The following is an 11316-nucleotide window of genomic DNA, read 5'->3' as shown; positions in this document are numbered from 1 at the left end:
CAGCTACATAGGGCTTAAAAGCTTTTTTATTTTCAAATTTAAAACAGAAGTTAAAGTTCCCTGTGTGCTTCTCTTCTGCTACACCTCTAATACATTTAGATTAAATCCTACTGGTTGCTAACATGGACAAAAATATGAGACAAAAAAACCCACAAAAAGAACACCGTTACTCAGGATAGTCATCGATGTATATCCTCTTGACAGTAGTGAGGAACACAACATTGTTAGGAATTAATTATAGGACAGTCAAGTGAGGATAGACAGGTCACTAAGGGGAAGGTGATGCAAACACATCTTTTATTCTGCTGGTAACTTAACCAATTAAACTATTTTCCTGCTCATGGCTCATAACTCTCTACCCTAGTGTGGAAAACATGATCAAATGTTCAGTGCAGCTCCCATCAACCTGATTTAACATTTACACATTAATAAAAAGAAACACAACATTTTAGCAGTGAATGGACTCCACAGAAGATTCATTACTTTGTTAGACCATTAGCGTTTCTTATCCAGTGCCTGAAGTGCAGATCAAAATACATTACAGATAATGATTGCCTTCATCGTACAAAGAAAATACTGCCTTTAAATAGAAATGCTGCCTATGGAAATGAACAAAAAAATCTCTTAACTAGGATATTTGTACAATAGTTCAATAATTTAATAATAATTTCAATGCACATGCTAGAAACAAAATAAACAAACAAACCCCCCCAATGCTAATGAATACAAGATCTTGTGAACAGCACCAAGAAGTCCTGCATATTTTTAGGATTCTGTATTCTTAACAAGGTAAAAAAACAGTACATGCAAAAGATTTTTTTCAATGCCCATGAGGCACTGGTCCGTATTTATATTAAGATGTACATTTTAAAATTCAAATAATGTAATGTTGCCATTCTGTTATTTGGAAAGTGACATAATGACAGCTATAGAACAAAAGTTATCCATGAAGACAGTTTATTTCAATTCAACACTTTTAAAACAAACTCAGGTATAAAACAGGCCCTTCAAATCCTGATCCTGACTAAAATAAACAAGCTTACTTTTCAAATCCTGCACAACAGTTTAAAGCCATTATTTTCCTTCTTCCATTCCAGCAACACACTGGACATTGCTACTACACAGAACTGCGTACCACACACTTATTTTCAGTCTTGCACTTTGTGAGAGTGGTTCTGATCCATGGCTGTGAAGAACAGGCAGATAGCGGCTGTGATAAACACATGCACTCCCTCATAAAGCAGTTTTGGCGAGAAGACGCTCCATATGAACAGGTGGTAACGTAGACCTGTTACCAAAACAACATAGATGGCAACTGGAATTGAACGCATTAGGGCGTAGCAGAAACAGCCGTGACCCACTGTCGCGGAATTCCTGGCAACAAAAACAGAATATTTCATTCTCAGGCAAACTCTGTAAAGACATCGGAGTTCCTCCACTCTTTAGCATTCTTTCACAACACAAAGAATACTCACAGATCTCCACTTTTTGTTACAAAACTGATTATTGATGCAACGATGTAACAAAGCTTGTCCTTATCACCTCTATATATCTCTAACATGTACCTATGTTAAGGGTAAGAATAGCCACTCTCACCACAATAAAGGCACCCAGTAGTTCACCTCAAACTTAGAAGGTTCTGTGCTTTTAATATACTTTGTTCTAATTAAAGTCTCCATTAAGCAGTTTCAAGACAGCTTCGTCTCTTGTTGGCCCTCCATTGCCTTTCCACAGAATATGGATGGTCAGAGGCAGAGAGGAAAGACTTCATTACTCTTCACAAAGCTGCCTAACCTGTACAATGGATAATCAAATGGAGTCTGCTCCCCTTGGAAAGGGCATACAACTTGCCAGAGTACACTGCTGCCCATAACCAGTAACGCTGTACAAAGCAACATAAAAATTGTGCTGTGAGAAACTTTGCAAAGCTAGCTAACACAACATTCTCCAGAGAACACTGCCTTCCGCGGCTTACATGAGCACTACACTGCACTCCTGTGACAGCAGCTTGGCTCAGCTGGGCCCGCTCTGTTGCAAGCAATGTCTGCCACACATGTAACCTACATGGTCCAAATATGCCACACTGAGGTGTTCTGGTAGGTGGCAGGAGTCAGGTGAAAACAGAAGTGAAAGGGTTTTCTGCACTTCAATTGTTCTCCCTCCCCTGAGGTGCCAACTTGCAGCAATGAGGCTGGGTTAGCACGTGTCCACTTTCCCCAAACCACATCTGCAGAGACTAATTCACACCAAATTCAGATGCTTACCTGTTCAGACAAAAGGAATGGAATGAATAAATCTATTTCACTGGAATAGTAAGCAGAACATTTTCCACTCCCCACCAAAATATTTTATGTCCTCATTTTCCAAAAGAACACATTGACAAAACGTGGAAATGATTTACACTGAAATCTTGAATCTGTTCTGCTCCCCCTGCTTTTTAATTCTGATCTTCTTCCAAGTAATAAAAATTTAAGATGACTAGCACTTCAGTGAAATGTAAATTAGTCACTTATGACTAAGCAAGCTACAGAATGCAGCATTTTACATAAACCACTAAATTTATTATTCTTGAAGTCAAAATAATTAGGATACAGTCCTGTTTTCCAGGGAAGTCAAGAGGAAAATTCCCAAGGCTTTCAGTGGGAGGAAGAACAGACCATGACAGGAAAGTTGAAAAATCAGCTAAGAACACCAGGTGCAAATGACTGGCACAACACACATCCTGCTCACAGAAAACTATTTCCCTCACTGCTTCGCCAAGGAAACTGTGACTTGGGAGTGAACTAGGCTGCCCCCTGCTTCTGCATAACTATCTCAGTCTTCAGTGAGCTTGTGTAAATAACAAGCTTTATGTTTAATAACTGATTTTGTTGACAAGGATTAAACAAACTGCAGTTCACTCAGTCTTTGCTGTTTTCATGCTGATATGATTAAAAACAGTATTTGTAGTAGTTGGATGATACAACTGAACAGAGGAAATGTTTTTTGAGTCAGACAGGCAAACAGGCAATTTCTACACCATTTTCTAGAGTAAAAAAATGCACTTGATAGCCAGCTAGATGAAGGCTATCAGTAGTTGTGGCTATCATATTTATTAAGGTAAATGATGGGATTTTCAAGGGAATCCTAAAAGAGGGAAATCAGAATGTCCAGGAAGTTATACATCGAGGTCTTTCAAGAGCCCTGCATTTTAAATTTAAATTTCAGTTCATCTCTTTTCCCTAGTTTGTGCTCACCTAACAACACATTTAGTACCCTATTGTTAGAAAGCTGCTCATCGTAAACCAGTGGTGTTAAAAATTTTAAAGATGGCTGCTTCTTTAAATATGAAGAAACTGGTTGGAAGATTATTTTGAATCGAATCTCTGTGTGTTCACTTCTTTGGCTCAAAAATTAGGTAGACATAATATTTTAGATACATGCATTTTATACTGGAATGAAAGCACACAGTAATCTTTACCACTAACATTCGATTTCTGCATTTTCACATTATGATTACTAGCAAAGAATCCCCATGTCAGTAACTAAATGGTACAATGCTTTCTGTATTCTGATGTACTAAAAATAATGAACTGTTTTCTGCTCATGTAACACCTTTACTTCCAAAAGGTCTCAGCACTCGCTTCATCTCTCAGTAACACATAGACACCTACCTGCAGAGGGAAACCTTGGACAGTTTCACAGTGTAATGCAGTGGTGCAATCTCACAGAATCACAGAATGGTCGGGGTTGGAAGGGACCTCTGTGGATCATCTAGTCCACCCCCCCTGCCGAAGCAGGGTCACCTACAGCAGGCTGCAGAAGACCTTGTCCAGGCAGGTCTTGAATATCTCCAGAGAAGGAGACTCCACAACCTCCCTGGGCAGCCTGTTCCAGTGCTCCGTCACCCTCAGAGGGAAGAAGTTCTTCCTCATGTTCAGGTGGAACTTCCTGTGCTTCAGTTTGTGCCCATTGCCCCTTGTCCTGTCGCTGGGTACCACTGAAAAGAATCTGGCCCCATCCTCCTGACACCTACCCTTGAGATATTTATAAGCATTTGTAAGATTCCCTCTCAGCCTTCTCTTCTTCAGGCTGAACAAGCCCAGCTCCCTCAGCCTTTCCTCGCAGGAGAGATGCTCCAGTCCCCTCACCATCAACAGAAGCACACTGTATCCACAAAGTTAGTGGGGTTCAATAGCTGGATAATTCAGTTTATTTTGGAGCTGTTATAACAGTTCACATACATGTTGTTGCGGAAACAGCACTGGAATGACTGAGCACAAGCAGTTAGGCCTACTTGGCTATTCTGATGCTAAGGCAATGACTTAGTTCTTTGAGTACAGCACTCTTGTTTCTTCTTGCTTCTCCTGGGCACCCAATTTGCTGAATAGCTAAGAATAAGGATTCTGTGTGCTCCTTCTGCTTATTCTACACACACAGAGTGACCGCAGGGTTCCAGGGCTTCGCCAGGCCACAAGGAACACAGTGGCCAGTGATCAGACTGCTCCTGCTAACATAACCAAGACAATCCAGGTAGTTCAGCTGGTTCCTGAATTTTTCCAAAAAAAGTCACCAGGAGAGCACAGAAAGCTGGCTGTGGCATGCCACTCGTGTATCCTACCATTTATGAGCTGGATCAGCCAGTAATGAGTAACCTTGCAACCTCCCAGTCCTCTTTCAGTGAAAACAATGGAAGATTACAGGACACGTCTAAAGCATCCATCACACTGAACTCCATACTGCACTGTCTCCGCAGCAGTTAATGCCTTTGCTTATTTACAGGAGAAGAGCATAGAGGAATGTAAACTGTACACACTACCTCCATGTTCTGACAAAAAACTAGCCCAATATTAAGGCCTCTGCATAACGCAGGAGTGAAAAAATAAGTATCCAGCCTCTAATACCGAGCCCATTTAGCAAGTTAGCTTCTGGGGACTTTAATGAGAAATCCAAACGTGTTAAAGATGACAAAGCATACCCAAACTTCATGCAAGAGCGATGCTGAAGATTGCTAGATCCAGAAAAAACAATGCCTTCAGAGACTTCTGAAGCAAAGAACACTACAGATTCACATCACCGAACACGTCACATTTAGACTGCAAACATTAAGTACAGTCTAGAGCACATGTTGGCTTTCAACAAAAATCCTCTCTTTTAATTGAATATTTAATACGTAGAAAAAGATGGCCAAGAAATTGTGCTATTAATAGGTTTTCTTCTTTGGATCTCCTAAATCCTAACTGGCAATGATTTATCAACGAATCTTTCACCTCTCAATCCATCTCTAAGGTGCTTTTAAAATTGGTAACACAAGGTTTGTAAAATGAAAATATTATGGTTCCCAAAACATGAACGAAAACCAACTCTTCTCTTGTGAAAGCATGTTTCCCTGTTACACAGAGTACATGGCAGATGGTTGTACAAGTTTTGTAGTTTAAAAATCAAGGAACAAACCTCCACAGACAGCACTACCAATGCTTCCACAGGGATTTTAAAAATACGCTACTTTACATTGTTCCAACCTGTGCTCTAATGCACAAAATTAAATAAACATTTTAGAAACATACAAGCATACAAGTGAGGAATACCCCAAGACTGTTATTTTTCTGGGACTGGGGGAGAAGGGTCCTGTCTGGAGGGTTTCAGTATGAGATGTGCTGAATCCTTTCAATGAAAGTTATCCCTTCCAACTCCTCTATTCTAGCTGAGTGTCACAGCCTAGGTTACCTCTTATTGGGGATACTGAATTTGCATATTTGAAGGCAATTTTATACTGTGTTAACATTTTTTACTGTATTAGTGGCACTTTTCTTTCTAGGCTTTCTGCAGTTTCAGTTTGCAAGATGTCCCTGTTTAGTTTTCTCTGAGAAACAGTTGGCACTTTGTTAATCTGTCCTGTATATATTAATAAAGCATTGCAGCCAGAAACAAACCCCGTAGCACTCTCTTATGGGTTTGCGTGGCAAGGTTTTGGTAGCAGGGGGGCTATAGGGGTGGCTTCTGTCAGAAGCTGCGAGAAGCTTCCCTCATGTCTGATAAAGCCAGTGCCAGCTGGCTCTAAGACGGACCCGCCGCTGCCCAAGGCCAATCCAGTCGGCGACGGTGGTAGCCTCTGTGGTAACATATTTAAGAAAAGGAAGAAAAAAACTCTGGGTGAAAACAGCAGTCGAGGGAGAGGAGTGAGACGATGTGAGAGAAAGAACTCTGCAGACACCAAGGTCAGTGAAGAAGGAGGGGGAGGAGGAGGTGCCCGAAATGTCGGAGAAGAGAGTTTTCCCCTGCAGCCCATGATTAACACCATGGTGAGGCAGGCTGTGCCCATGCAGTCCATGGAGGTCCACAGTGGAGCAGAACTCCATGTGCAGCCCGTGGAAGGGACCCCACGCCAGAGCAGGTGGATGCCTGAAGGAGGCTGTGACCCCGTGGGGAGCCCGTGCTGGAGCAGGCTCCTGCCAGGACCTGCGGACCCATGGAGAGAGGAGCCCATGCCGGAGCAGGTTTGTTGGCAGGGCTTGTGACCCCATGGGGAACCCACGCTGGAGCAGCCTGTTCCTCAAGGACTGCACCCTGTGGGAAGGGACCCACGCTGGGGCAGTTTGTGAAGAGCTGCAGCCCATGGAGAAGTTTGTGGAGGACTGTCTCCCGTAAGAGGAGCCTTCATGCTGGAGCAGGGGCAAAGTGTGAGGAGTCCTCCCCCTGAGGAGGAAGGAGCAGCAGAGACAAAGTGTGATGAACTGACTGCAACGCCCATTCCCCATCCCCTTGCGCTACCTGTGGGGAGGCAGGAGAGAAATGGGAGTGAAGTTGAGCCCGGAAGAAGGGAGGGGTGGGGGGAAGGTGTTTTTAAGATCTGGAATTATTTCTCACTATCCTACTCTGACTTGATTGGTGATAAATTAAACTCCCTTTTCTCCCCAAGTTCAGTCTTTTTTGTCCATGACAGTAATTGGTGAGTGATCTCTCCCTGTTGCTGTCTTGGCCCTCAAGCCTTACATCATATTTCCTCTCCCCTGACTAGGTGAGGAGGGGGAGTGATAGAGTGGTTTTGGTGGGCACCTGAATTTATGCAGGCCAAACCAAGGCACACTCCAAGTGTCTGTCTGGGACATCGTAGAATATCTGCAATCTACAAGAAATTCCTCTGATCTAAAAAAGTATCAATCAGTTTAGCAGCAAGAACAAATTTGCTATGTCTTTCCCACCTGCCCTACTCTCACCTATTATAATCCTTACAGTTCTATTTTAGATTATAGCATACAAGCCCGCACTGTTATGGAAAAACAATTTATATTTTTAGCATATCTAAGGGAACAAGAGTCCTTTGGAAATTTACATGATCAGCCGTGGTATAGACGATCAATCAGAACAGCATTAATTCTATAGAGTTACAATATTTTATCCCAATCCCTATCAATGGACAGATGTCAAAAAGGCTGGTTGCCAGCAAGCTAAAAGGGTTTTCAAGTGTATTCTACAACCATGGAAATGAAGGTACCTGAGGATGACCACTGATTTTCCTGCGCATCCTCCTTCCCAATAAGAAAGTTGAAGAAGCTATAACTACCTGAGCAAGGTCAAGTGTCCACGGCAGTAAGTTACAGTGGACTGTAGTATCTATGGACTGTAGTACACAGTCCAGCATCTTCTCATAAAGGCTGAGCTGTAAAAGGCTATTAAGACCTGAAACGTCAATCCTCTTCATTTCAGCATCAAAAGCAGGAAAAATAGGATCATATCAATCGTTTTACCTGTTTTCACTGCTGGCATGATCAGTTGTTCTGGGAGCTTCCCGTCAGAAAGAGAAGTAGTCTCCGTCACCCAGCAGAGGTAATTTTTCTCGTTGGCATCCACTACTAGCTAATCTGCTCAGAACAGAGTGCTATTGAAAACACAGGGCATATATCAATTAAGTTTCAGATTCCTTTTTCCCTTCTTCAGTCAGGCTTGGCCCCCGAAAATAGTTCCAGAGGAACTCCCTAAATTTGATACCTAACAAAGATTTGTATTAGACTGCAAGTAGGAATCCAATTACACTGGCATTGGGCCAGAAGGTCTGAAGAGCCACTCTGAATGGCTACTATCACCATTTAACTGCTAGTGCAAGAAACCAACTGCACCTTTAGAAAAGGCTTCTAAAAATCCTGGCAACCTAACTGGAAAGATGTCCAGTAGATCCAACTCATCCCTGCACGTGCTCATTTCCCCAAGAACTGATCCTGTGGCAATCAACTTACAAAGGACTGGAAATTTGCTGCTTTTCAGCTTCACTTGATCAGTCCTCACCTTCCTTTATAGAAAAAAACACTTCACAAGCTCAAACATCCACGTCTATTCCAGGATTCTAAGCAAACAGATAGTTAAACTGCACTCTAGAAAACACAGCCATGTAACCTCTAGATTTCTTCACCAAAATAAGTTACTCCTTTCCAGTAGGTACCATTGACTCAGGAAACCGGCTTTCTCCATGTAAGCTATGGTGGCTATAGATGAGTTCCAGTTCTCCAAAGACAGGATTTGCATGAAATCCCGACTGCACTCCTTGATATGTTTTTCCTCACTACTTCTATGGTGGTCCATACTAGTATATATGTAATGGCTTTTCCTGCCTGTTATCACTGCCTCAAGCTTTCCCATAAGGCTCTGTTCAGGTTAAACCTTAGCACATGTTACTCTGTTCAGCTCCAAGAAAACAAAAAAGTTGAATCAGTCTATTCCTGTTTGACACTGGCCCAGACTTTAAAGCAACAAGATATAACCAAATCATTAAAATTCCTAACAAGCAAAACACAAACCAATTCAAAGCCCAGTATTAGTCAATTTTCTGCAAGTATTCTTTCAAAATCTACTTTGCACTTCTGAAGACTTCCAGTAGAAAAAAGCCTGAAGCATTTTACATCAACATCATACATGCAGGGAATAACGATGAAACTTACAGCTTAATTTTCTGTTAACATGCATCTACAGGATTTCCTGCCCACCTTTGTAAGCAAACAGCTCCTCTTCATCATCATAGTATCTAATGGTGTAAAGAAAAATTGCATCTGACGAAGATGTCCCTGCTCATGGCAGTGGGGCTGGAACCAGATGGTCTTTAAGGTCCCTTCCAACCCTTACCATTCTATGACTCTATGATTCTGTGCTTGTTGTGGACACGCAGGCTCTGAAGAGGCTTAAAATATACTGTTATCATGTTATTTAATTAAATTCAAACTTACCAGTTTAGAACATACCAGTCTAACAGGTCATGTGAACAGTGTCACAAGGTATTTCTAGAGAGGTGAGGCACAAATTTAAGTACTGGGTAGGAAATTATTTAGGTATGGGTAGGAAACAGGCCAACAAGACCACACTTGGAGGGTGAAGATCAATGATTTTTACTTAGGCTGGCAGCCTGTCAGAAGCAGGGTTCTCCAGGGACTGCTACTTGCCCTCAAGCTGTACAACATCTTCATAAGTTATATGGATGATGGGATTGAAAGCACCCTCACCAAGTTTGCTAATGACACTAAACTGGGTGGTGAGGTGGACACGTCAGAAGGGAAAGCCATCTTAGAGAAAGACCTGGACAGGCTGGAAGAGTGGGCTAGCAAGAACGGTATGAAGTTTAACAAAGACAAGTGCAAAGTCCTGCACCTGGGACAGAATAACCAAAGGGTCCACTACAGGCTAAAATCTGTGTGGCTGGGGAACAGCCTTGCTGAAAGTGACCTGGGGATGCTGGTGGACAACAAGCTGAACGTGAGTCAGCGGAGTGCTGCTGCAGCAACAAAGGCAAATCAGGTCCCACTCTACTCGGTGCTTGTCAGGCCACACCTGGAGCACTGTGTTCAGTGCTGGTCCTCACAATTCAAAAAAGATGCAGACAGACTGGGGAGGGTCCAAACAAAGGCTGGAAATGATCAAAGGGCTGGAGAGTGCACCCTACAAGGTAAGACTGAAGGCCTTAGGTTTCTTCTTCCTGGAGAAGGGATGGCTCAGGGACACCTCATCACAGTGTTCCAGTACTTACAAGAGCATCTACAAAGACAACAGAAATGCTCTCTTCACCAGCTACCACATGGAGAAGACAAGTGGCAATGGGTACAAGGTGCATCGGGAGAGGTTTCATCTCAATATAAGAAAGATATTTTTTACAGTGAGAACAATCAGTCACTGGAACAATCTCCCCAGGGATGTGATAGAGTCCCCATCACTGGAGGTTTTCAAGATGCAGCTGGACAGGATGACAGATGACCTCATCGAGGCTTTCCCTTTCCATGAAAGGCTGGACCAGATGATCTTTCAAGGTCCCTTCCAACCTGGTCTGTTCTACGGTTCCTGTGAAACAATGCTCGCCCTTCTGCACTGAGGGCAGAGTCAGTTCTTTCCTGTATTTTTCCATTACAGTAACTATTTTTAAACTTGTGATTTAACTAAAATAACAGCTCTCTCCTCAAATTACTCCTGCCACCCCAATAACACACACATTGGAGAAGAACTTGTGCACTTCAAGAAAACATGTGAGAAAAGAACAGAGAAAAATCCTGGATAAATGCAGAGGAACCACATCCCATGTACAGTCCTATCCAGAAGTCAGCTTATGTTGGGCACAGAACAGAGAAGGACAGAAAACTAATGATGAAAAAGAAAATAACCTGCAAGTAAGAACAGTAAGACAAGGCCGTTAACAGCAAAAAAGTACAGGTTACATCTAGAAACATTTCTACAACAAGGAAGTATGTCAGCAAAAGTCTACAAATGTGGGCCTCTCATTCCAGAAGTGCCCCTCTGAACAGTCCTGTACTTGTAGAGAAGAAATAAATTTAGTACTACAATCTGAAGATTTCTGTTTCAGAATTAAGAGGAAGGAATATCCAACGCAGTGAAGAGAAAGGGGAGAGAATTCCTTCAGTACACTGTGTATACTTCATGCATTGTATCAAAATGTTGGCCACAACACAGCTTTTTCTGGTGCAATGTGCAGCAGATTCACCTCCACAGACTTATTATTCCTTGTAGTGCAAGGAGATGACTTCTGGGATTATGCAAGGATATCCCTACTGACCCCAAGTAGCATACATACTTTTTACTTTTGCAAGTTTATAGGAGTGGTGGACTTACTAACAATTTGCATGAAGTTGAATAATTAAAAAACATCAATACTCATGGTTAGCATAAGGATGGTAGAGCCCTACACACTTTCTCTTGCAAGCAGAATGGATTACAGTAGGAACTGTAAACCCACCCTAGGATCTCATGAACCACAAAAGGAACAGTGAACAAAAATGGTTTCACCTTGGCAAGAAATTAAGTGCAAGACCAGCTTGATCTTTGAGGAAGATACCTTGGTATACTAGC

General features: G+C 42.3%; 1 protein-coding gene across 3 annotated transcripts in view; it reads right to left on the bottom strand.

Moving 5' to 3' along the window:
- Positions 1–636: 636 nt before the first annotated feature.
- The window catches only part of PIGG (phosphatidylinositol glycan anchor biosynthesis class G (EMM blood group)), a 95189-nt gene continuing 84509 nt past the window's right edge, over positions 637–11316 (bottom strand). The window contains exons 13-14 of one of the 3 annotated variants that reach the window (XM_075447280.1): positions 7728–7841; positions 1293–1374 (exon numbers count right to left, since the gene is read on the bottom strand). In XM_075447280.1, the coding sequence (XP_075303395.1) occupies positions 7772–7841 (70 nt within the window). In that variant the 3' untranslated portion in view covers positions 1293–1374; positions 7728–7771. Of the gene's footprint in view, positions 1375–7727; positions 7859–11316 lie in introns of those variants that run through there. The other 2 variants (XM_075447278.1, XM_075447281.1) reach the window with 2 other exon arrangements.

Source organism: Opisthocomus hoazin, chromosome Z, assembly GCF_030867145.1.
Source record: "Opisthocomus hoazin isolate bOpiHoa1 chromosome Z, bOpiHoa1.hap1, whole genome shotgun sequence".
In the NCBI taxonomy this organism is placed as follows: Eukaryota; Metazoa; Chordata; class Aves; order Opisthocomiformes; family Opisthocomidae; genus Opisthocomus; species Opisthocomus hoazin.
The sequence above is the reverse complement of the archived record's forward strand: the minus strand, read 5'-3'. Positions and strand labels throughout refer to the sequence as shown.